We start from the raw sequence: 26,393 nt of genomic DNA, 5'->3' as shown, positions 1-26,393 counted from the left end.
GTGAATCAGCCAGGCGTGCTGGCTCGCGCCTATAATCCCAGCACTTTGGGAGGCTGAGGTGGGCAGATCATGAAGTCAGGAGTTCGAGATCAGCCTGGCCAACATGGTGAAATCCCATCTCTAGTAAAAATGCAAAAATTAGCTGGGCATGGTGGTGCGTGCCTGTAATCCCAACTACTTGGGAGGCTGAGGCAGGAGAATTGCTTGAACCTGGGAGGCAGAGGTTGCAGTGAGCCAAGATCGTGCCACTGCCCTCCAGCCTGGGTGACAGAGCGAGACTGTCTCAAACAAACAAACAAACAAACAAACAAACAAACAAAAAAAATCAAATCGTGTTACTCCCCTGCTCAAAAATTTCAGTGGTATCCCATTTCACATGGACTAAAGCCAACCTCCTTATCATGCTCTAAAAGGCCTGGATGACTGGGCCCTTGTACATCTGTCTGACACCATGCCTGCCATTCTCTGCCTGGCTTGTGCAGCTCACAGTACACCAGCCTTTTGTGGTTCCTCATAAACCCCCAGCTTGCTGCTGTCTTGGTCTTTGACCTTGTGGCTCCCTGTGGGGAATGCTCTTTCCTGAGACCTTCAAACCGGTTACTGACTTAGGGCTCAGTTCAAATGCCACCTCTTCCAAGTGGCCTTTGCTTACTCTCCTCAGCCCTCCTCCTGTATCATTCTATTTCCTCACTTGACTCAGTTTTTCCCCTACCCCATTATTACCTGAAATTACATGGTATCTTTGTTGTCTGCCTCACCCACTAGAATGTAAGCGGCATTGAGGGCCAGAACTTTTACCTTATTGTCTGCTATATTCCCACCTCCTAAAACTGAGCCAGCATAGTAGGAACTAGTACATATTCATTTAATGACTAATGAGGTTGAAAACTTAGACTAAATCTGTTGCATGTTCTAGAATAACAAGAAAAAATTATGTACCGACTCCTTATAATAGTTACTGAGTTAGAGAAAGCCTGGGACCTATGTTAATTATATATTAAAGAACACTTACATACTTGTTTTTTGTTTTTTGAGACAGGGTTTTGCTCTGTTACCCAGACTGGTGTGCAGTGGTGCCATCTCAGCTCACTGCAACCTCTGCCTCTGGGGCTCAAGTGATTCTCGTGTCTCAGCCTCCCAAGTAGCTGGGATTATAGGCATGGACCACCATGCCTGGCTGATTTTTTTTTTTTTTAGACGGGGTCTCGCTCTGTTGCCAAGGCTGAAGTGCAGTGGTGTGATCTCAGCTCACTGCAATCTCCGCCTCGTGTTCCAGTGATTCTCCTGCTCCACTCTCCCGGGTAGCTGGGAATACAGGCATGCACCACCACACCTGGCTAATTTTTGTATTTTTAGTAGAGATGCGGTTTCACCATGTTGGCCAGACTGGTCTTGAACTCCTGATCTCAGGTGAGCCACCTGCCTCAGCCTCTCAAAGTGCTAGTATTAAAGGTGTGAGCCACCATGCACGGCCCTGGCTGATTTTTGTATGTTTAGTAGAGATGGAGTTTCATCATGTTGGCCAGACTGGTCTTGAACTCCTGGCCTCAAGTGATCCACTGACCTCAGCCTCCCAGAGTGCTGGGATTACAGGCGTGAGCCATGAAACCCAGCCCATACTTGGTATTTTGTTTAAAAAACAAAACAAAAAAGGTCGGGCGCAGTGGCTCACACCTGTAATCCCAGCACTTTGGGAGGCCAAGGTGGGCAGATCACGAGGTTAAGAGATTGAGACCATCCTGGCCAACATGGTGAAACCCCATCTCTACTAAAAATACAAAAATTAGCTGGGCATGGTGGCATGCACCTGTAGTCCCAGCTACTCAGAAGGCTGAGGCAGGAGAATTGCTTGAACCTGGGAGGTGGAGGTTGTAGTAAGCCAAGATCGCACCACTGCACTTCAGCCAGGCAACAGAGCGAGACTCCATCTCAAAAAAACAGAAAAAGCAAAACTCTATTTCTGTCCCAGATTTAAAGGCTTTGGAAAGAAGTATAGAAAGAGTAAACATTTAGCAGCAAATTATTAGAATGGCAGAGGCATCACACACACATGCACACACAAAACAGGCACGAACCTGGATGATGCTGAGGATTTCATCATAAGTGCAGTGTTCTCCTTGGCAATTCACGAGGAAATCGTTGAGCTGAAGTATGCCCACCCCGAAAATGCCCAGAGATGTGCTCTCAATCCCAGTGCCATTTGTCACGATGCTTGCAGCAGCAATGGCATCAGATATCTGCCTCTGGTTGTCCGATAGCTGCTGTTTACTCTTGATGAACAACCCCAAATCTGAGACATTTCTGGTCAACAGATCTGAAACAGAATCACCACAGTACACGGACAAGATAGCCAGCATCTTTTGCAAAGTTTATTTTGGAGATAATGGTGTGGAGTTATTAAAATGGAGAAGCTCTTTACTAATGTACCTAAATAAGCCATCAAAGAAGTGTTTATTCCTGGATTCACATAGTGATAGGAATAAAAAACAAATCAATGAATAAATAAAGGTAACTAAGGGCTGGGCATGGTGGTTCATGACCGTAATCCCAGCACTTTGGGAGGCTGAGGCAGGTGGATCACCTGAGGTCTGGAGCTTGAGACCAGCCTGGCCAACATGGTGAATCCTCGTCTCTACTAGAAATACAAAAATTAGCCAGGCATGGTGGTGTGCACCTGCAGTCCCAGCCACTCGGGAGGCTGAGGCACGAGAATTGCTTGAACCCGGGAGGCGGTGGTTGCAGTGAGCCAAGATTACACCACTGCACTCTAGCCTGGGCAACAGGGTAAGATCCTGTCTCAAAAAAAAAAAAAAAGGAAAAGAAAAAGGTTCAGTTGGGGACTTCAGGCCAAATTCAGGCTTTGGTTTTAGGGAGTAACTACTTGCACATTTTTATGTTCGTAGAGATTGAAGACATACCCTTAAAATTACAGTTTTACTGTAATTTAGAAGTGTAACTGTAAGCATTTGTGTGCAGATTTTTGTGTGAATATAAATTTTCAACTTGTTTGGGTAAATACCAAGTAGTGTAATTGCTGGTCACATGGAAAGACTATGTTTAGCTTAGTAAGAAACTGCCACACTATCTTCCAAAGTGGTTGTACCATTTTACATTCCCACCTGCAATGTTCCAATTGCTTCACATTCACACCAACTTTGGTATGGCCATTTTAATTTTAGCCACTTTGGAAGACAGTCTGGCAGTTTCTTATGGAGCTAAACATAGGCTTACCATATGATCCAGCAATTGCACTCTTAGGTATTTACCCAAATGATGGAAAAACTTAAGCCCACACAAAAACCTGAATACAAATGTTTATAGCAGCTTTATTCATAATTGCTAAAACTTGGAAGAAACCAAGATATACCTCAGTAGGTGAATGGACAAACAAACTGTAGTACCTCCACAAAATGGAATATTATCCAGGGTAAAAAGAAATGGGCTACCAAGCTACAAAAAGCCATGGAGGAAGGAAACTTAAATGCATATTGCTAAGTGAAAGATGCCAGCCTGAAAACACTATGTACTGTGTGATTCCAACCATATGATATTCTGGAAAAGGCAAAACTATGGAGATAATAAAAAGAGCAGTGGTTGCCAGGGACTTGGAGGGAGGATGTGGGGGGATGGAAAAGTGGAGCACAAAGAACTTTCAGGGCAGTGAAACTATCCTGTATGATACTGTAATGGTGGATACAGGTCATTACACATTTGTCAAAACCCATAGAATGCACAACACAAAGAGTGAATCCTAATGTTAACTATGGACTTCAGTTCATCATAATGTATCAATATTAACTCATTGTAACAAATATACCACACTAATGCCAGATATTACTAACAGAAGAAAGTCCGTGTGGGACAGCAGAAGAGAGTATATTGAAACTCTGTACTTTCCACTCATTTTCCCATAAACCTAAAATTGCTCTAAAAATAAAGTCTAGACTGGGCATGGAGGCTCATGCCTAAGATCCCTGCACTTTGGGAAACTGAGGCAGGAGGCTTGCTTTAGGCTAGGGGTTTGAGAGCAGCCTGGTCAACAGAGCAAGACCCTGTCTCTACAAAAAATTACATTATTTTAAAATAACATTTTAAAATAACATTTTTAAATAATAAAAAATACATGAAAATGATAAATAAAATGAAAGCAAAAATAATAAAACAAAAAATAAAGTCTAATAATTTTTGAAAAATGTAACTACTTGACTAATCCATGGTTATGGAGATTTTACAACTAAAGCTGAACAATAGTTAATAGTCTCAGCTCAAGGACAACATAAACTTACAAATAATTATGAAGCAACTGCATAAAAGAGGAAAGGTTTTTGTTTTTTCTATTTGTGTTTATGGTTTCCAGGAAGAACAGAGGAGGAAAATGATAGGCTGAAAATGCATGGGTGGTTAGAAAAATGCATGGGTGGTGACAGTAATGGTGGTGGTGGTGAGTGGGATAGAAGAATGAGACATTCTGGTTTACACAGTAGGAAATATATCCTGGACAATCATTCAGACAAAAGTACCCTGTGGAAGGCACTAAAGACTCTCCTTGCCAAAGGTCAGGAGACTACTGCCCTGAGATTGAATACACATCTGTCTGTAGGTAGGAAAGAGACTGGGGTTCTCCACTGTGACACACACCACATACTTAGCAGACATTTGGAAATGGTCAGTGATATGGTTTGGCTGTGTACCCATCCAAATCTCATTTTGAATTGTAGCTCCCACAATTCTGTGTTGTGGAAGGGACCTGGTGGGAGGCAGCTGAATCATGGGGGCAGGTCTTTCCCATGCGAAAATGTTCTCGTGATAGCAAATAAGTCTCATGAGATATGATGGTTTTATAAAGGGGAGTTTTTCCTGCACAAGTTATCTTGTCTGCTGCCATGTGAGACATGCCTTTCATCTTCTTCCATGATTGTGAGGCCTCCTCAGCCACGTGGAACTGTGAGTCCATTAAACCTCTTTTTCCTTATAAATTACCCAGTCTCGGGTATGTCTTTATCAGCAGCGTGAAAATGGACTAATGTAGTCGGGAAAGGGTTTTTGGTTGTCAGAATGACTGGAGGGCTTTATTGGTTAAATATCCTGAAATACATGGGCAGAACCACACAATGATGAATTTCTTTGCTCAAAATGCCAGTAGCACCTGCTCCCATGACACCAGATGACACCTTAAAATAATTCTCTAAGTGTTGGCTGGGCATGGTGGCTCACACCTGTAATCCCAGCACTTTGGGAGGATGAGGTGACAGATCATGAGGTCAGGAGATCGAGACCATTCTGGCTAACACGGTGAAACTCCATCTCTATTAAAAATACAAAAAATTAGCCAGGCGTGGTGGCCCATGCCTGTAGTCCCAGCTACTCGGAGGCTGAGGCAGGAGAATAGATTGAACTCAGGAGGCAGAGGTAGCAGTGAGCCGAGATTGCACCACCGCACTCCAGCCTGGGCAATGGAGCGAGACTCTGTCTCAAAAAAAAAAAAAAAAAAAAAAATTCTCTTAAGTGTTTCCTACACAGCAGTAATAGCACACTATGTGGGACAGGATCAGAGTTTGTGTGATTGGACCTCTGACCTTAAGTTTTAGACAGATTGGTCCCAAAGGGAAATCCTAAAATGTTCAACAAACCTAGGTCAGGCTGAAGATCGCTGGTGTTTTCATCAATCATCAAGTTGGTGTAGAGCGGGGCTGACTCGGATCCAGATCGGCTGCAGGGCACTGCATAGACATCAAACAGATCCTTCAGGTCCTTGCGGCTCCTGACACTGAATGGGGAATGGAAAACACCTCTCATTGAGTATCTTTATAGAAGTGGGGGGCCCAAGAAAGAATAAGAAGGAAACATACACTGTACCTGAACGATTTGAACAGCTCAACAAATTCAACAAAACTCATGTTGCTGTCTGAAACCATGAAGCTCTGAAATCCCTTCATGCCGCCTTTGATCCGCCCGTGCCAGCTACTACTGCTCCAAGCACTGCAACAAAGACAAGGCCTTCATGGGCACAAGGGCAGGCCACTGTTGTGATTTTGTCCCACCAGAGTTGCTCCAATTCGCCATATGAGCAAAACAATGAGTGCAAGTTATTTAAGATTGAAGCTATTTTCTGATACTCTTTTCATTTCTCTTAATCTATATTGTATCAGAGGAAATAAAACATGTTGTATATGAAAAAGAAAACGTGTTTCTAGTCTATTTAATAAGGGCCCAGGGCTGAGGTTAATATTCCTCTATTAATCAAAACAGTTCTTTGAAATTGCAGATCAATGGGCAAAATAAAAGTTTTTGAAGATGTCTTCTTAAAAAAGAGCCCCAAATTACTCACTCTTAATCTATGGGAAATAATGCACGTTCTTTTCTATATTCTAAGTTATAGAATCACATTTAAGAAGAAACTTTTGAGTGTATTGTGATTCCTTTCTTAACCAGTCCTTAGATGAAAACAGAGAAGAGCTTTTAAATATTAATGGAAAATGTGAGTCGGAAAAATGTTAAGAATGGAAAGGGCTGGGTGCGGTGGCTCATGCTTACAATCTCAGCACTTTGGGATGCTGAGGTGGGAAGATTGCTTGACCCCAGGAGTTCAAGACCAGCCTGGCCAACATAGTGAGGCACTGTCTCTAATTTTAAAAAATTTTAAAAAGAATGGAAAAAACCCAGCTCTGCCTAGGATTATATTTGCACCTTCCAAGGCTGCATCTATTCAATGTAGAAATATCAGTCAACTCAGTCAGAACAGTCTTCCTGTTTCACAACATTTTTTATGAGAGATGTTTTGATTATGGTTTGTAGTCAAATTAATGAACAGGATCTATTTTTTTTGTCTTGGATTTTAAAAGTTTTTTTGAAATATTTCAAATATATAAGAAAGTATAGAGAATATCATAAAGTCTACTTTAGGTATATTAAATATATAATCTAAAAACTATATATTTAAGAATATAAACATAAAATATATAGTCTGTTGAAGTGACTCTCAACCCTGCTAACAATGTTCACTCATGGAAAATTAATTTGTGCTGACATCTGAAGGTCGCCTTCAGTAATGAAAGAGCACTACAAATTGATAACTTTATAGAATTTCATAGGCATAGGTTGTAGGTTGTTGATCCCCAGTGTAGTGCAGGAAACATAGGGTAGAGGTGCAGGAAGAGGAAAATGGTGACTTCATTATTTGTAGCTAAAGAAGTAAATGTCCTGTCTTGCTTCTTTCTGGTTGCAGGTCCAGCTAGTGTCTGTAGGAACCCATCTCCCTTTGATTCTAGGAAACTGTTTGTCCACTCTTTCCACTACCAGACTTAGGATTCAGTCTAGCTTTCCCCCTTAACAGCATTCAGCTGATTTTTCCTCTCCTGCCTTGTGTTTTCTTTCTGTTTTAAAACACTTGAGTGGGTGCTGATCCCTGTCCTCCTGGGGTTGGCCTTCTGATCTTGCATCTGGCATGTCAATTTCTCTTTTTAAAAGATTTTCCTCCCTTACTCTGTCCTTTCTTTTCCTGCTCATGAATGACTGAAATAAACGGGAAATGCCATTTAATCCAGGTTCCTAGATATTTACCCAGGATATTACACAGGCTAAAAGTATAATAAACAGGATTCTGATTTTTTTAACTTTTAGTTTTGCTATGAATCTAAATGTACATAAAAGTTGCAAGAGTGGTACAAAAAATTCCCATATAACCTTGACACATGCTCACCCATTGTAGAATGTGAATGTGTAAAGCATAAATTATAAGTTCATAGCTCACATTGTGAAAGAATTTTTATTTAAAAGATAATTTACTGTAGGATTCTTTTTTCTTTTTTTCTTTTTCCTTTCTTTCTTTTTCTTCTTTTTTTTTTTTTTTTTGAGACAAGCTCTCACTCTGTTATCTAGGCTAGAGTGCAATGGCATGATCATGGCTCACTGCAGCCAGAACTTCCCAGGCTCAAGTGAAACTACCACCTCGGCCTCCTGAGTAGCTGGGACCACAGATGAGGACCACCACATCCTGCTAATTGTTTTATTTTTCGTAGAGATGGGATCTCTGTTGCTCAGGCTGGTCTCAAATTCCTGGGGGGCTCAAGTGATCCTCCTCCCCTGACCTCCCAAAGTGCTAGGATTACACGTGAGAGCCACCGTGCCCAGCCAGGATTCTTATCAATAACAAGCTTCCAAGAGAAAGAGAGAGAAAAGGAGAAAGAGAGAGAGAGAGGGAGGGAGGAGGGGTGGAGAGAGGGAGAGGGAGAGAGAGAGAAAGAGAGAAAGAGAGAGAGAGAGAGAGAGAGGGAGAGAGAGTGTGTGTATGTGTGTAATAAAGTGAAGAGTTCCTGTTTTAGCTTGGTTCTGTCTGGAACCTCCACATTTCTTAAACTTTAATGTGGGATACAGGGAGATGGAGCAGCATTCTGGTTCCCTTTGGAAGTCTGCCATTTTAATATCATTTCTTCTTCTGAGAGGGTAGATATTGTTTCAAATAGGTAATTTGCATGGAACTTATAATTGATTATAACAGCTTTAGAATTATACTTAAACATATCCAACTGGCTGTGATACTTGAATTCATTCCTCTAGACATGTGTAACTTACATATGAGAAAAGTATTAAATATATTTCATCGATTAGCAAAGGGGCCGAATAGCTTACATGAAAACAATCTATTCTCTCTTCTTCATTTAGAGCAGTGCTATCCAACAGAACTTTCTGCAATGATAAAAAGAAATGTTCTCTATCTACACTCTTTGGGATAGTAACCATCAGCTACTTGTGGCCATGGAGCACTTGAAATATCACTACTGTGACTGAGGAAGTGAATTTTAAATTTTCTTTAATTTTAATTAATTTACATTTGAATTTAAATACCCACATCTAGTTAGTGGCTAGTGTACTGGATAGTACAGATTTGGAGAATCATGGCTTGGGTTTTGTTACCTTTGAAGTAATATGAGAAGGTAGGAGTACAAAACTGGGAAAACTAGGATCATTTAACATTTTGGGATTTTTCAGTTTTCAGTTCAACTATACGTCAAAATGTGAAACAGTCTTTCCATAGACAACTGTAAAGATATGCCCTTCCACACCACTGGGATAATGTGAAGGGTCCTTCTGTTTTATCATGTTAAGGCCCCACCTGGACGGGCTCTTGTTTGAAGAAGGCAGCACAGGGGAGGACACTGGCCTGATGGGAGATGACGTCCCGGCAGCCAAGTTGGGGGACCCAGCTGTGGTCAAAGAGTGGGCTCTTCTGGAAGGGAGGGGGTTTGGCGGGCTAGCGATGGTATTCGCCTCTGTGAGGATGAAAGACAGAAAAGAGACAATGACTCAGATTATAGTTTCCCTCAGAACCAAATGCAAACCAGAGAGGCTTCCGGATATCTGAGCAAATCAACCTATGCAGCTGGTTGCTATACAAGCAGCACCAAAATATTTTTATGAATGGGCTAATCTGGTGGGGTTACATGTTAGAACCATCTGGGAAGCTTCAAAAATAAATAGATGTCCAGCTTCCAGCCAGAGAATATCTGAATCAGTTATTCTTGGATGTGGACAGAGGAACCAGATTTTCTTTTTCTTTTTCTTTTTCTTTTTTTTTTTGTGATGGAGTCTCGCTCTGCCACCCAGACTGGAGTGCAGTGGCGTGATCTCGGCTCACTGCAACCTCTACCTCCCAGGTCCAAGCAATTCTCCTGCCTCAGTCTCCCAAGTAGCTGGGATTACAGGCGCACACCACCACGCCTAGCTAATTTTGTGTATTTTTAGTAGAGACGGAGTTTCACCATGTTGGCCAGGCTGGTCTCGAACTCCTGACCTCAGGTGATCCACCCGCTTCGGCCTCCCAAAGTGCTGGGATTACAGGCGTGAGCCACCGCACCCGGCCCCAGATTTTCTTAAAAGCTCTAATATGCAGGCAAGGTTGAGAATCACTGGTCTAATCCATCAAATTATACCATGTATATCTACTATTCCCTGTCAGTAATGGCAAGTTAATTAACGGGGATTTTATTCCAAGTATACTATGCTTGCAGAAGCACCTCTTAGGTTTCATTGTCTGGTTAGAACAAAGAGTTTTGTTAGAAATGCTTGCAATACTTAAATCACAATTTAAAACCAAATGTATACTTTTTTCCCCATAAAAATTAAAAAACAAAAATCTCAGATGTAAACATGCCGCTTTACCTGATTCTTCTTGTTCATTAATGTCTTGAGGATCAGAACCACTCCGGCTTCGACACTCTTTGTGCATCTTGGCCTTTCGGGTTGCCATCTCGTCGTCAGTTGCCTCTCCACTCTCACCCTGGGAACACAAAGCTCACAATGGTTCCACGTCTGTATTTCTCTCCCATCACTGCTTTAGTTCACGTAGGTCTCTATTTTCTGACCTACCCACCTTCAATACTGCCTCCCCCTGGTAAAACCGGTAAAGACCTACGTTAAGGCTGACCGAGTATTCTCATGTCATATTATTTCATTTGTTCTTTACTACACAGCAGTACTCCTCAGGGGAGGGAGGCAGACAAGAGGCGGCACACAACCTCTGGAACCTCTGTGTACAGAAAAAACTGTGAAGCAGTGAAGTTTGATATGAGCATCAAAGCCTCCCACAAGCAAAGAGAGTGGCACTTTTTCTAGATAGATGATATGGTTTGGATGTTTGTCCCCTTCAAATCTCATGTTGAAATGTAATTCCCAATGTTAGAAGTGGGGCCTAGTGGAAGTGTTTGGATCATAGGGGTGGATTCCTCATAAATGGCTGAGGACCATTCCCTTGGTGACGAGTGAGTTCTAGGTTTGACTTCGCACAAGGTCTAGTTATTTAAAAGTGTGTAGGCTGGGTTTGGTGGCTCATGCCTGTAATACCAACACTTTGGGAGGCTGAGACAGTAGGATTACTTAAGGCCTGGAGTTCGAGACCAGCCTGGGCATCATAGTGAGACCCCGTCCCTATAAAAAATAATAAAATTAGCCAGGCATGGTGGTGCACACCTGTGGTTCCAGATACTTAGGAGGCTGAGGCAGGAGAACAGCATGAGCCCAGGAGTTCGAAGCTGCAGTGAGCCATGATCACACCACTGCACTCCAGCCTGGGTGACAGAGCAAGACCCTGCTTCTAAGAGGAAAAAAAAAAAAGTGTGTGGCACCTCTCCCCTTCTCTCTTGCTCCCGCTCTTGCCATGTCATGCGCTGGCTCCCGCTTCACCTTCTGCCATGACTGTAAGCTTCCTGAGGCTCTCACCGGAAGCAGATGCTGCACCATGCCTCCTGTACACCTGCAGAACTGTGAGTCAATTAAACTTCTTTCCTTTATAAATTACCCAGCCTCAGGTATTTCTTTATAGCAACACAAACAGACTAACGAATAGCCATGAAGCAACTATATTATCACTTCATAGTGATATTTCATATTATATAGTTCATAATATATAGTGCTAATATACTTTACATTGTGTTCTACACACAGTATTTGGGGCCTCTGTGATCTCTGTTCTCTTCTAGCCCTTCCTTGCACGCAGAGTGCTCATGCTCTGGCCATCCAGAACAGCATGTGCTTCCTTGAACAAGCTGTCTTTTATGCCTCTATGCTGTCTCCTCTGCTGGGGATACTTTCTCCTATGTTGTTTGCTTGGTAAAATCCTACACGTTCTTCAAGACCTGCATGTCAGTTGCTCTGTGGAGCCCTCTGTGCCTGCCCCTCAGCTCTCTATTTTCCTTCTCTCTGTCCCCATAGCACTCTGGATGACTCGACAATGTCTCTTTTTAGCTTGCACTGTATTTGTTTACATGTCTATGTTCTTTTGTGGACCTTGTCTTTTCCCTGCTGTTCCTGGCACTAGCATGGCACCAAGGAGGTGTGTGTTAATCCCTGGTATCTTTTGTTTTATACCCGACTTTGTCCTCAACCCAAACAACCTAAAGTGGTTTATGGCGATGTTCACCATACAATGGTCCTGGAAGATGGGTTTGATGCTTAATAAACGAACAACACTCTACCCTCATGAGGATTTTCTTCTTTTTCTTGGTAGTGCTTATGCCCAGGGTGTTGTTTCTCTGCATACTGGGCTTCTCAGCATTCTTTGCAGATGTGCCGGGGCTGGGGTTTCGAGCACTCCATCGTCTGCCACCAAACAACTCCACAGCATGAGCCAAAGTTGGGCCTTCATACCGTCCATCCTCCTGTGAAAGAACCACATGGTGAATACAATAGGAAGCACCAAGCAATGGGGAAGTAAACACATTAATGTCTCCCAGAAAATTCCAAGAGGTGGAAGAGCACAGATGGCCACAGAAGAATAATGATCTGGCCACCCAAGTGGCCCTGTTTTCTAACTCACAAGATTCTCTGTCAGGAATTTCATCATGTCCCCTGTTGTCTTGGTCACATCCCTGCTGAGTTCCAGTGACATGCTTTAATATATCAACTGGGGAACAAAAACTTCCCATCCCATTTATAGAGGTTAAATTGCAGAACTACCACTGTAGGAAAATTCATTTAGACTTACTTTGCAAATTAGGTCCTTGGAGATCTTGGAAGGGAGTGGGGCAGGGTATCAATCTAAGTAAAATCAAGTTGTATTTGTCCATTATTGCCAGGTAGGTTTTCACCCAGTTTGATGCTTGGGACTGTCTGACTTGAAATACAGGGTGTGTGACATGCATGAAATTCCCTTTGAAGGGCCCCAGGGAGCTCCTAAAATAGCTGGGCTGCCATCCCTTTGAGTGGCTGAAATCCAAAGATACGGCGCCCATGGGACTCAGAACACCATACATATTAGGATGCTGTGAGCAGCAGCAACACAAAGGGCAGGCAATGGTTCACAGTAGCTACTAAGGCAACTCTGTGTAACATCCTGTAAGTAACAACAGGGATCTATTAATTAAACAATTGTCAGTGATTCTCCCCATAAGTCAGTTAATAAAACCACAAAAAGTTGCCTATGAGCTAAAGATGATATTGATATTTCATGCATTGTATAAGAGGGCTCTTTAAAAATTAATTTCAATGTACTGTCTTTACTCTTCAAAAACATTTAAGGCTGGCTCTCCTTTGCAGTTCCAAAAAAGTGCTTATAGATAGATTTTGCTTTGTTGCAGATCATATGCAAAGAACAAAGAAGCTTTGTGTGTGTGTGTCTGTGTGTGTGTGTGTGTGTGTGCTTGCTCCTTCAGCCTAATGTTTAATAACTGATTTTATGACTTGTGCATTCCCACTTCCTGCATCCTGTTATGGATCCCAGGATGCTGAATAACTTGGGTACTTGACAAAGAAACCTTTTGGTTACCTCTTATAGAGGAACATTGTGACTTATGCCTGTCCATGATCTGTTTCTCCCTTTTCTAACCATACCCCAATTTTACTTTAACTGTCTCTTCTCCACTGGATATAGTCTCGATAGGTGTGCCAATCAAGCTGAAATATCCTCCTTTGACCAATGATTGGCACATCATCCCAATAAGCCAATCAGAATCCCCTTCCTGGAGCAGGGTTCTTGAATGCAGTGATGGAGAGAATGAAAATGGTTGGAGATCAGTCCACCTGCTGGAGGCCTGCTGAAGAGAGTCCCTGCTAACAAGTCACTGGGAGTGACTCCAAGTTGGAATAAACATTTCATGAATGAAACCTAATGGATAGGTTTTAACTACCATTTTGAATAACATACTCTGAATCTGAAAGAAGAGTAACACTTTTATTTATGGATTTTAACCAACACATCTTTAAAAGCTTAATAGGCCCATTATAGTTTACATGTAAAATAATTGGCACCATTAACCTCTACTGCTTTGATTTTTCTAATTTCAGAACATCCCAATATGGGTCAAACTTTACCACTAACAGAAATATGTTTAGGTCAGGAAAAGGAAGGATGCCTCTGTTTAGTTTTTAAAGGAAGCTTTCTGAGAAGTAAAATGTAGTTTTAATCTTACTTTTGTTTTACACAAAATAATAAACTTGTTTGGGATAGATGAAGGATATACTTTCTTCTTTTTTTTTTCTTGGAGGTGGAGTCTCCCTCTGTTGCCCAGGCTAGAGTGCAGTGGCGTGATCTTGGCTCACTGCAACCTCTGCCTCCTGGCCTCTCCTGCCTCAGCTCCCAAGTATCTAGGATTACAGGTGTATACCACCACACCCAGCTAATTTTTGCATTAGTAGAGATGGGGTTTCACCATGTTGGTCAGGCTGGTCTCGAACCCCTGGCCTCAAGTGATCCACCCGCTTCAGCCTCCCAAAGTTCTGGGATTACAGCTCTGAGCCACCGCACCCGGCCTACCTTCTTTTTTTAATGTGGGAGATGGACTACCATAAGTGAAGGCACATGTTCAATTTTAGAAAACGGTTTTTTTTGTTTTTGTTTGTTTCTTTTTTCTTTTTGTTTTTTCTTTTTTTGAGACGGAATCTTGCACTCTTGCCCAGGCTGGAGTGCAGTGGAGAAAACAGTTTATGTGAAAGTTGAAGATTAGAAAATAGATTCTTTAAAATATATCCATGCACTGTTACCTCTTGGCATATCTTTGTGTGTGACATTTTGAAGACCATTAAACCAACCTGTATCCTTTAAATAAATCTCTTTTTCCCCCCATAAAGATAGCCAGAATCTGTTTTTTGCTTATAACCAAAGATATTTACCTGGTAATCCCATATTTAACTTTCTTAGCCTCCCACAGCTCCTTCCAAATACCCAGGATTATGGGCCATCAGTTCTGTCCATGACAACCTTGGGCCAAAGCTCAAGATATTGGTCTTTCCTCTACACCCCACATCACATCAACGTCTCTGCACAGTTTACTTTCTTGGATTTTCCTGTATTTTTCCTAGGCTTCTCTACAAATGTTATTACTTCTTCTTGTCTTTTGTGTTATCTCTTGTTACTACTTCCATCAGTAGTACTCAAATACTTGTAGTATTTGAAAGTAACTCCACTTACATTTACCACATAAGGAAATTCTAATGTCAGAAAGATTATTTTCTATATAAGCACTTCCCAAGCTAGAGATTTAAAAATCCCCTTATAGAGCTGTTAACAGAAGTTTGGAAAAACCCAGTGTTTCACAAATTTCTTTAGCTTATAGATAAATTTAAATAGTTTTTTTTTTTTAACTTTAGGGCATCTGAGAGAATTTAATTTTCTAAGAGGTATTATAAATCACCAATACAGATATTAAACATTAACAAAAGATTTGATCTTTTGTTCTCTAAGTACTAAGTTAGCATCTTCTTGGTGATCCCCGAGTCAATTTGGGAACTGGTTTATATGATGAGAAAATGATCAGTCCATTGGTCTTTCCCACTTTTTTCTTTTGAAAGAAATCTTGAGTATCTGTTTCTAAGGCATGTTGCCCAACTTCATAAATGGCTCATGTAGAGAGAGCAGTGTCAAGGAATAACATCACCTATATTTCAGAAGTGGTTGAGGAGTATGAGCTGCTTTGCCTCTACGCTGCAACATCTTGGTTCTGTGCAGGGGTGGTAGGGGAGGGTGGAGCTGTGTTTGCAGCTGGGTAGGACTGAGTCTTCTGTAGGTCACTTCTGTCTCTGTTCCAGCAGCAGCTTTTACCTCTTAATCTACTGTTCGTGGTCTCAGCTGGTGCCTCCTTCAGTAAAAGCTGAAGAGTGCTAGGGTAAATGAGAAACCAAGTACCTCTTCTGTATTAATTCAGTGACCTATGCTACAAGCTTGAGAAGGAGACAAATGGAACAACTAAACTACACAGACTGTGACAGGAATTGTAATTAAGCTTAAACACTGGTCTATGTCCATGTTTGATGAATTTTCCTGATTCTAGAAGGCCAAGGAATAATTGTAATTAAAAATTGATATTCACAGTAGCTCCTGAAGACTTTTTTCTTTCTTTCCCAGCTGAGTGCACTGAAAGCTCCCTGTGGACTACACAGGAAGCAGGTATTTTGTTTTCTTTCTTTTTTTTTTTTCTTTTTGAGACAGAGTCTTGCTCTGTCACCCAGGCTGGAGTGCAGTGGCATTATCTTGGCTCACTGCAACCTCCACCTCCCGGGCTCAAGTGATTCTCCTGCCTCAGCCTCATTAGTAGCTGGGATTACAGGTGCATGACTAATTTTTTATATTTTTAGTAGAGGTGGGATTTTGCCATGTTGGCCAGGCTGGTCTCGAACTCCTGACCTCAGATGATCTACCTCCTCAGCCTCCCAAAGTGCTGTGATTACAGGCGTGAGCCACTACACACGGTCAGGTATTTTGTTTTCCATTTTAGATGAGTTAACTAAAACTGGCTTTGTGCTGTGTAACATTAGGATAATTGTGTACATAGGACTATCTGCTTATTAATTAATCAAGTTAGTCACTCAGGATATGGTCTCTACTCATAATCACGGCATGGGCGTAGGGAAAGAAGAAAGAAGGGTCATTACATGTGCCTTGTCTAATTTCCTGGGGCAACAAATGTTTTTAATTGTCAGAAATGTATTCGAACTGTGACAAGTACATGAAATCAGCCATTTGAGTAGTTCAAGTGGTAGTTCTATTTGTTCTGTGACAATACAAAAGATATTTCTTTTTGCCGTGAAGATAGAAAAGCATAGCAAAGAAAAACTGAATACTTTGATACAACTCATTTGAGAATGACACTTCAAGTGTCACCTGCTTGTGGAGTTTAAGACTCAATTTCCAAACAATCTGTACCCTCTTTTCTCCAAAGGATGCTACTCTGGTTATGCCTGTGTCTCTTCTATCTCATTCAGCCCAGCCCTGTTGCCACCCTAAACTATAGTGCTAGAGTACCTGATAACATAGGGTTAATGAAAGACTAACTCACTCAATGTAAGCAGCTGACTGTGACAAACTGCCCACTAAGGGCTGCTGCCCCTACAAACCTAGTAAAGAAGAACTCCACATAAGAATTATCCCACATTTGGGAAAATTTCTTTCAACCTTAAAGAAATTAACCCCTCACCTCTACAATTAGGCAGCAGTACGCAGTAAGTTAAAGAACTCTCCAAAAGTCACATAGCATGTTAGGAAATGAACCAGGATTTTAATTTTGATAGGGACAGTTTTCAATGTATCAGCTAGTCACTAACTAATAATAAAAGTATTCAGATAACAATGCTTTCCATTGAACCTTGAGTAAGTGAAAATGCTTATATTAACTGGTTTCTTTGCAAATGGGAGAACTACAATGACCCTGGGACTATTTTTATGTAATATAATATATACAAATATAATATAAAATAAAAACAGTGGCCAGGGTCATTGTAGTTCTCCCATCTGCAAAGAAACCAGCTAACATAAGCATTTTCACTTACTATAAAATCTAAGTAAAATGTATTTCATACAAAATACAAATAGGACCACCTATGAGTGCAGACACTATTCTTCATACATACGAATTATACTGTGGCTTTACACATATTAACTTTTTTTTTTCTCTGAGAGAGTCTCGCTCTATCACCCAGGCTGGAGTGCAGTGGTGCGATCTTGGCTCACCGCAACCTCTGCCTCCTGGGTTCCAGCGATTCTCCTGCCTCAGCCTACTGAGTAGCTGGGATTACAGGCGTGTGCCACCATGCCCGGCAAATTTTGTATTTTTAGTAGAGACGGGTTTTCACCACATTGGCCAGGCCGGTCTTGAACTCCTGACCTTGGGTGATCTGCCCATCTCGGCCTCCCAAATGCTGGGATTACAGGCGTGAGTCATTGCCTCAATTAATTCTCACAGCCACCCTGTGAGCAGGTGTTATTATTTTCATTTTATAGAAAAGGGGATCCGGGTACCAAGAGGTTAAGTAAAAACTGCCTAAGGTCACCACAGGTAGTAACTGTCAGAGCTGGGAGCATGAACTTGGTGGTCTGGTCACCAAGTGTGTGCTCTTGAGTATTACGCTAGTGAGGAAAGAGGGATGGCTGTGCCCCTTACCTGATAGAGGCTGACGTACTGTTTCCGCAGCCACTGCTGTCTTTGGTCAGGGAATTTCCTCATCTTTCTCACAGCTCTAGTGAGTTCCAACAATCCGCTGAAGAGCATTTTAGCTGTGTGCTTTGGTGCCACGAAGTGCAATAATCTATTGTCCGTGGTCTGAAGCCCATAGAGCAGTGTCACACCAGTCTCTGACAGGAACATGCTACCCAGTTTGTTTTGAACACACACAGTGTGTATATCAATGCCAGGGTGGCCCATGTATACAGCCTTCACTGCAAAAAGATCCAAGACCCCTTCCGTCAGGCCACTTAATCCAGCATTGCCCAGTAGTGGGAATTTTCCAGGCTCAGCTGTGTTATTAAGTACACCAAGTTTTGCTTTAGTGCTGGCTGGGGAGGCAGTTGTGGGCTTTACCCAGGTCAAGGTGCTATTGTCAGGCTGAAGCTGGAGGAAGCAGCGGGCAGAGAGGTGTGTGTCCTGGTCGTAGTGGATGACCGTGGCACCCTGCAGCAGGAACTGGTGCACATCGGCTTGGATGGACAGCACATACCATGGGATGAGCTCCGTTCCATGGTCGAAGGCCTTCTGTGAGTCCTCTGAACCATGAGAGTCGTATTCTTTGGATTGCTCAAAGATATCATTGTCTGAATCCAACAAATCTCCAATTATAAACCTGAAGGAAAGAAACAGCAATTTGGTTTGTCCTATAATCAAAAGTGAGAACAACCCAAAGCCATTTTCACTGACACTAGACTTCGTTTTTCATCCCACTATGAATTCAAATTAGCATAGGAAATACAAAATACTAAATAGCACATAGTAACTTTTAATAACCGAGGCTGGGTGTGGTGGCTCATTCCTGTAATCCCAGCACTTTGGGAGGCCAAGGAGGGTGGACCACTTGAGGCCAGTAGTTCAAGACCAGCCTGGCCAACATGGTGAAACCCTATCTCTACTAAAAATACAAAAATCAGTCAGGCATGGTGGCATATGCCTGTAGTCCCAGCTACTTGAGAGGCTGAGGCAGGAGAGTTGCTTGAACCTGGGAGGTGGAGCTTGCAGTGAGCTGTGATCGTGCCACTGCACCCCAGCCTGGGTGACAGAGGAAAAAAAAAAATTTCGAGTAACTTTTTATAACTGTATTCTAATATTCTTTATAACTGTATTCTTATCGTTAGCAAGGTATCTGACCATAAGCATAAGAAAACAACTACTAGACGAGTTACTGTATTTTTATTCTCAACAACAATAATCTTTATTATGTATTAGTTTTCCCTCTTGTGTCAGGAACTGTGTTAAATACTTTATGTACATTTTTTGTACTAAATCCAATCTACTTGCAAGGTAAGTTTTATTATTCTTTTTCTACCTGTGAGGAAACTGAGGTTCAGAAAGGGAAAGTAATTTGCTGAAGGTAACCCACCTCAGAAGAGACCAAGCCAAGGTAAGGTTTTGGTCTAACTTCATAGCCTGGGATTTTCATTGTTAGGCTTGTTTGCCTTCAATTAAATCATAAACAAAAGTCATGATCTGAATATACTGGGGCTAAAATAGGTAAAAACAAGACTTAACCGGCTGGCCGAGAAGTACCTCTGTTAAAAATAAAATACAATTAGTTCAAAGATACTCCTTTGAAAGAAAGTAGGCAGATTGCTTGAGCCCAGAAGTTTGAGACCAGGCTGGGTAACGTGGTAAGATCATAGCTCTACAAAAAATACAAACATTGGCTGAGTATGGTGGCATGCCTGTAGTCCCAGCTATTCAAGAGGCTGAGGTGGGAGGATTGCTGGAGCCTGGGAGGTGGAGTCTGTAGTGAGCTGTGATGGCACTGTTGCACTCCAGCCTGGGCAATAGAGCAAGACCCTGTCTCAAAAAATAAAAATAAATGAAATTTAAAAAGGACACTCCTTGGGAAATATGATCACGGTGGCCAGATAAGTAAAACAGTTCTCTTGGACTCAACGTTAGATTTCTACTGTGTGTGTGCGTAGGTGTACACAGAAAAGGCTAGTCTGCATAGAAAATTTAGCACGTTCCTTCCACTGAGTCAGGAACCTGGATTATTTGAGCCAAGAGAACCAAGGAGCAGTGAAGGCAAGAGATTGCTTCTTTTTTACCTGGCCACCTTGGCAGGAACCTGTCCAAGAGTCTCATTCTTTTCAAAGCATAGGAAGTTGTTAGTAAGATCAAGGTTTCTGCTGTTTGGTCCACAGACATCACTAGCAAGGTAGTGAGTAGAATTGTGAAGGAGCTGGTACATAGGCTGGTCCATGTGTCTCCAGGAAGGAAGGCTCTCATGCTCAGGAGACACTTGGGCCACCTACTGCCTCTTGATGAGGCAACGACAGTATCATGGGGCTTGTTGACACTCCTCAGTTTAGATTGTTGTCCCTGAACAAGATTATCATTCTTGCTTTCAAACAGCAGGTTCTACCTCCTTGCCCCACACGTGGATATTCTTTTAAAAAAAAGTCTACCAGAAATATTGAATTTTAGTGTCTCACAAATCTGATGGTGACAAAATCCATTTCAGAGCCCCATACAAGAAATAACCAAAAGTCCAACAACAATAAAATATATGCCTAGATTTTGGTGTATTCATGCAATGTCATTCTGTACAGCAATGAAAATGAATAAGCAATAGCTAACTACATGGAATAACACAAATTGTAAGCAAGACACACAAGAATGTATATGATATGTATTTGTGATACATAAATACATACATTTATGTAAATGTCAATTACAAAACCAGGTGAAACTACTATACTATTTAGGAATGCATATTAGTAGAAAAACTACAAAGAAAAACAAGATGTTATTGTAAAACTTATAATAGTTTTCTCTAGGGGGAAGCTGGTAATAATTGGGAAGGGAAATAAGTAGTTTAGGGGTGCTGGCAATGTTCTAACCCTGGGTGCTAGTTATACTCAGTCACTTGATAATTATTCAAATACATTGTTTCAATAAACTTTTAATTTTAGGATAGTTTTAGACTTATAGAAAATTCCAAAGAACATATGCCTCACACAAAAATGTCCCTATTAATATCTTATATTAGTCTGGGATATGTGTCATAATTCGTGAACAAATCCTAACACATTATTACTAATTAAGGTCCACATTTTATTCAGATTTTCTTAGTTTTTACCTAGTGTCCCTTTTCTCTTCCAGGATCTCCCGTTACATTTACTTGTCAGGTCTCCTTAGGCGATGACAGTCTCTCCTTGTTTTAGGTGCTCTTGACAGTTTGGAGGAGTACTGCTCAGGTATTTTGTGGAAGGTCCCTCAATTAGGACTTGGCTGATATTTTTCCCATAAGTAGATGCAGGTTATGGATTTGGGGAAGGAAGACCATAGAGGTAAAGTGTCATTCTTATCACATCGTGTTGAGGGCACCCACTACCAACATGACTTCTCCCTGGTGATACTGACACTGATCACCTGGCTGAGGACCTGTGTGTCATGTGCCACTGTACAGTTACTACTACTATTATTAACTCATTTCCATACTCTACTCTTCGGAAAAAAGTCGCCATGCCCAGCTCACTCTTAAGGCGTGGGGAGTTATGTTGCACTTCCTTGAAGGTGAAGAATCTACCTAAGTTATTGGAAATTCTTTTGCACAGAAGATGGATCTCTTCTCCCCCATTTGTTAGTTTATTTATCATTTACACATATCATTTACTTATATCAGTATGACCTCATGAATATTAAAACTTTGGGTGATTGATAATGTGATATCACTTTATTTATTTTATTGTTGTGGCCATTGGGAACTCTTCCTGTTGGCTCTTGCATTCCTTTCACAGCTCCCATCACTGTGTTTCTTTTGAGCACTTCCTTACTACAACAAGATTCTCCAGGCTCATCTTGTATATTTTCTGCCCCAGTCCTAGAATCAACCACTGTAGGAGAAACCTTGCCTCCCTTTCTTGAAGAATGGTATTAGAAACCAAGATCTGGTCCGGGTGCAGTGACTCACACCTGTAATCCCAGCACTTTGGGAGGCCAAAACAGGTGACCCTCTTGAGGCCAGGAGTTCAAGACCAGCCTGGCCAACATGGTGAAACCCCATCTCTACTAAAAATACAAAAATTAGCTGGGCGTGGTGGCAGGCACCTGTACTCCCAGTTACTTGGGAGGCTGAGGCACAAGAATTGCTTGAACCCAGGAGGCTGAGCTTGTAGTGAGCAGTGAGCTGGCATTGTGCCACTGGATTCCAGCCTGGGCAACAGAACAAGACTCTGTCAAAACAACAACAACAACAACCACAACAACAACCACCACCACCAAGATCTGGGGTTACATGATATTTTATACTCTTTTCCTAATGTTACTTCATATTATGAATTAATATTACTTCATTCACTTCATAAAAAGTGAAATAAAAAAATCATTTGTGTCTTATTTAGCTCCATCCCTCTGAAATTGCTCTCGGTAACACTGGAAAACCAATACTTATGTCCTTGTACACAATGGCTTCATATATGCCTGCTGCAGTCATCCTGGGTTTAATATTAAACATCACCACCTGTTTGCTGTGTGACCTCATTAAAACACTCAACCTCTCTGAGCCTCACTATTAGATGGCAAAAAGACAATGCTCATCTCATAGAATAATGGTGAAGATCAAATAAAATAACAGTTGGAAAGCACTTAGCACAGCACCTGTCTTGGTAAAGTATACTCATTAAATATAGGAAGACCAATTCCTTGCACTTTTCCTTTCTCACTTTCTCTTCTCTAGGCTATCTCGGCCCAGCCGTTCCTCTAGAGGGGCTTTCTTTTTTTTCTTTTTGGAGAAGGAGTCTTGCTCTGTTGCCCAGGCTGGAGTGCAGTGGCATAATCTCAGCTCACTGCAACTTCCGCCTCCCGGGTTCAAGTGATTCTCCTGCCTCAGCCTCCCCAGTAGCTGGGATTACAGGTACCCGCCACCACACCCAGCTAATTTTTGTATTTTTAGTAGAGACGGGGTTTCACCATCTTGGCCAGGCTGGTCTTGAACTCCTGACCTTGTGATCCACCTGCCTCGGCCTCCCAAAGTGCTGGGATTGTAGGGGTGAGCCACCACGCCCGGCCAAGGGGCTTTCTTCCGGGACCATTTCCACATTCTCCATGTCCTACTTCTTGTTGTTTTAAGAGCAAAAAGGATTCAATTGGTGAGTGTTAGTACCCATTAAAATACAACATGTAAATTTGGACATAGAACTTCTGATTTTAATCTAACAAGATAAATGGTGTTTTCCATATTCCATGTAATTTAAGTTCTGAGTTAAGTCAAGCATGTTCCAGTGAACTACTACAAGCATTATAAAAAAAACAGTGTCTGGAAAGAAAAATTATAAGGCTTTTCTGGAGCCTGTTTCTGCTGCTCAGAGATGAGGTAAGCTGGGAGAGAGGGGACGCTGTCTTTCTTGGAGTCAGTTTTTATTTTAGAATGCAAAAAAGAACTAATGCCAGATGGTAATAATTCCATTAAAAAGCAATCTTCCAGGGACTAATGCTCAAAATAAAATTGACAATTGTTCGTAATGAAATAAGTTCATTTCAAGCAGGAAACTAGTAGCTTTTGTCTCTTAGATGATATAGTGAATGTTATGCAATTTTGTGTCTGATTCTCTTAGAAGATAATTTCCTGTGAGTTTACAAGAAGGGATAAGGTGGAATGTTAAGACTTATTGAGGAACTATATAATGTTAACCGAAGATCAAAGATGTGGTTTACCAGCAAAGAAAATACCTTATCAAACTCAGGTTGTATGACTTAAGGAGAGGACCAAGGAGTAAAAATAGAAGAAAGGTTTTTATCCTACTCCTAAAAATCTTCCATGGTATCCTTCAGTTAGAAACCATAGACAGATAAACACTTGTCTAATTTCCCTGATGAAAATTTTACACTGGGTGATTGACAGGTATTTGTTAACCTGGTTAAATATTTTCTTTGTAAGGGTTCGTTTGCTTCCTGCAAATTTAACATAATCCCTTGAACATGAATCACCATGTGATAAACAAGCCTAATTTAATTTTTTAAGATAGAAGTAAACCTATGTCCTTTCCAAAGGATCCTGCTACAGCTGTTCTCTCTAATAAAATCTAGTGTTTTTAATGCTCTCTTCTGGAAAATTCTTGCTTTTAATTAACCTAGCACCTTCCTTGACTATAAGCATTCTCTTATTATATCTAAGTAGTCTGTGGGTTTTGGAACCAGCCTGCCTGAATTGAAATCCTGGCCCTGCTACCTATGAGAGTAAAATGGAACTGTCATGAAGATTAAATAATTTAATATATGGAAAGAATTTAGGGCAGTGTTTGCTTAAACATAGGCTCTCAATAAACGTTAGCATCTTAAATATTGCTAATATTGTTGTCTGGCTTGAGTTTACTAAGTTAGTATTATAGAACAAAGCCATCCATACAAATGGAGATTCTCTGTAAAAATAGAGTCCAAGTTTCAAGTTGGGATTTAAGTGAGAAACAAGCCTAAGGTGAAAGTTGTGCAGGTAGTGGGAAAATGGCCTTTGTTACAAATCACAGACACAAGATGGGTCTGAGGTGTTGGCCAGAGAAGTAGAGAGAGAGACAAATACAGAATCCCAGGTATCCCCAGCAAAGCCGGGGAGTGAGACTGTATGAAAATCTGGGCTGGGCTGAGGCAGCTGGTACAGATAAAGGATGTTGTGAGTTGGGCATTGGTAAGGCTGAGGCCTGCCTGCATCTTTCCCCGTGGAGAATAACTGATTTCCTATCATTTTATGATTTGGGACATCCACATGCATACTTGTGTGTGTGTGGTTAATCCTGGTAACTATTATATTTTCTCAGATATTCTGCTTAGCTTTCTTTTTTTCCTATCCCTGTGGGGTTGGATTATCGTCCAGGCGCGTCTCTAATGAGGCTATTGCGATAGAAGGACACAGAAAAGACCTCTTTGCAGTAAGGGAGAGGAGGATGACTGAGGGTTCTTCTGAAATGTTGACTGCTACCAAGGGTGTCCACACCTAAGTGCTGGAGCCCCCTGTATTAGTCCATTTTCACACTGTTATAAAGAACTGCCCGAGACTGGGTAATTTATGAAGGAAAGAGGTCTAATTAACTCACAGTTCAGCATGGCTGTGGAGGCCTCAGGAAACTTACAATCACGGTGGACGGTGAAGGGAAAGCAAGGCACCTTCTTCACAAGGTGGCAGGAAGGAGAATGAATGCAGGAGGAACAACCACACACTTATAAAACCATCAGATCTCCTGAGAACTCACTATCCTGAAAACACATGGGAGAAACCGCCCCCATGATTCAATTACCTCCACCTGGTCTCTCCCTTGACACGTGGGGATTATAGGGATTACAATTCAAGATGAGATTTTGGCTGGAGGCACAACCAAACCAGAACTTCAGCTTGGCATTTTAAAGGTGTGATGCACACATTAATCATGATAGGCACCATTTATATTGGCACTTAGAGTGTGCCATGCATTTTGCTTAATTTATATGCATCTCTCACATAATCCTCACAAAAACCCTATCAAGTAGTATTGTCATTTCCGGTTTACAGATGACAAAACTGAGGCTTAGTAAGATTCAGCTACCTACCTAGGTGACAGAAATAGTAAGAGGTGGTGTCAAAATTCAGTCCCAAGCAATGTGACTGGAAGGTTTGAGTTCTTAATCAGCTCAAGCAGCCTCCATTGTAGGTTTCTGTCATCATCTACTTATATCTCATTTCTCCAAATGTACAAATCCTTCTTAAGGTGCAGCATGCCAAAGAGGGTCAACAATATTGAAAATGACGACAATAAGAACTTGCAGCTCCTATATGACTCTATACTCTTCTCTACACACCTTCATACTCCTCATTTCTATTTCCCAACAATGGTGCCGCATGCTACTCTGAGGTCTCCATGCCTTTGTATGTTTTTAAACATACAAATGCATAGCTTATTTATTCTTTAGGCTCATAAACAAAAAAGTAATTATTAATGAGCATTATAATTCATATGAAATGTAATTGCAATGCTTTCAGAATTCAGATGTTCCTAATCTTCAGGAGTTAGACATAAAAAGAGGCTGAGGTTAGCCCCTCTACAATCAAAAGAAATGCCTTAAACATTGCAGGACAAAGGATCCTCCCCTGTGACTGAACAAATGGTGAGGCTCATGACCCAGCTCTACTGTTTATTAGTCAGACAAGTGACTTCAGCTCGCTAGGCACAACTTCTTCATCTGTAAAGAAGTCAGATAAGCCTACTTGAAGACCCCATTGACATTTCAAGATTTTTTCAGCTCAATTCCCTCCCTGCCGAGACCTTGAAGTTTGTTTTGTTGTTGTTGTTGTAGAGACAGGGTTTCACCATGTTGCCCAGGCTGCTCTTGAATTCCTGGGCTCAGGTGATCTACCTGCCTTGGCCTCCCAAAGGGCTGGGATTACAGGCCTAAGCCACTGGGCCCAGCAAAAAGAAATCTTGAACTTTTTATAATCAGTTTTTGAGGTTTCTATGAGTGTTTCTAGTGGTTTTCTGGCAGAAGTAG

The 26,393-nt window shown here is 41.5% G+C and overlaps 1 protein-coding gene across 14 annotated transcripts in view; it reads right to left on the bottom strand.

Moving 5' to 3' along the window:
* PLCE1 (phospholipase C epsilon 1) overlaps window positions 1–26,393 on the bottom strand; it is a 349,469-nt gene that overhangs the window by 61,805 nt on the left and 261,271 nt on the right. For 12 of the 14 annotated variants that reach the window (XR_012417971.1, XR_012417972.1, XM_005565986.5 and 9 more), the window contains 7 exons: window positions 17,865–18,540; window positions 11,970–12,152; window positions 10,159–10,276; window positions 9,113–9,269; window positions 5,857–5,979; window positions 5,631–5,767; window positions 2,076–2,314 (listed from right to left, as the gene is read on the bottom strand). Coding sequence is in view for 12 of the 14 variants with exons in the window: in XM_005565986.5 (XP_005566043.3) it covers window positions 2,076–2,314; window positions 5,631–5,767; window positions 5,857–5,979; window positions 9,113–9,269; window positions 10,159–10,276; window positions 11,970–12,152; window positions 17,865–18,540 (1,633 nt within the window). In the remaining 2 variants the exon portion in view is untranslated. The remainder of the gene's footprint in view (window positions 1–2,075; window positions 2,315–5,630; window positions 5,768–5,856; window positions 5,980–9,112; window positions 9,270–10,158; window positions 10,277–11,969; window positions 12,153–17,864; window positions 18,541–26,393) is intronic. The other 2 variants (XM_005565989.5, XM_005565990.5) reach the window with 1 other exon arrangement.

This window comes from Macaca fascicularis, chromosome 9 (assembly GCF_037993035.2).
Source record: "Macaca fascicularis isolate 582-1 chromosome 9, T2T-MFA8v1.1".
NCBI lineage: Eukaryota > Metazoa > Chordata > Mammalia > Primates > Cercopithecidae > Macaca > Macaca fascicularis.
Note: the sequence above shows the minus strand (reverse complement) of the source record. Positions and strands in the feature narration are given on the sequence as shown.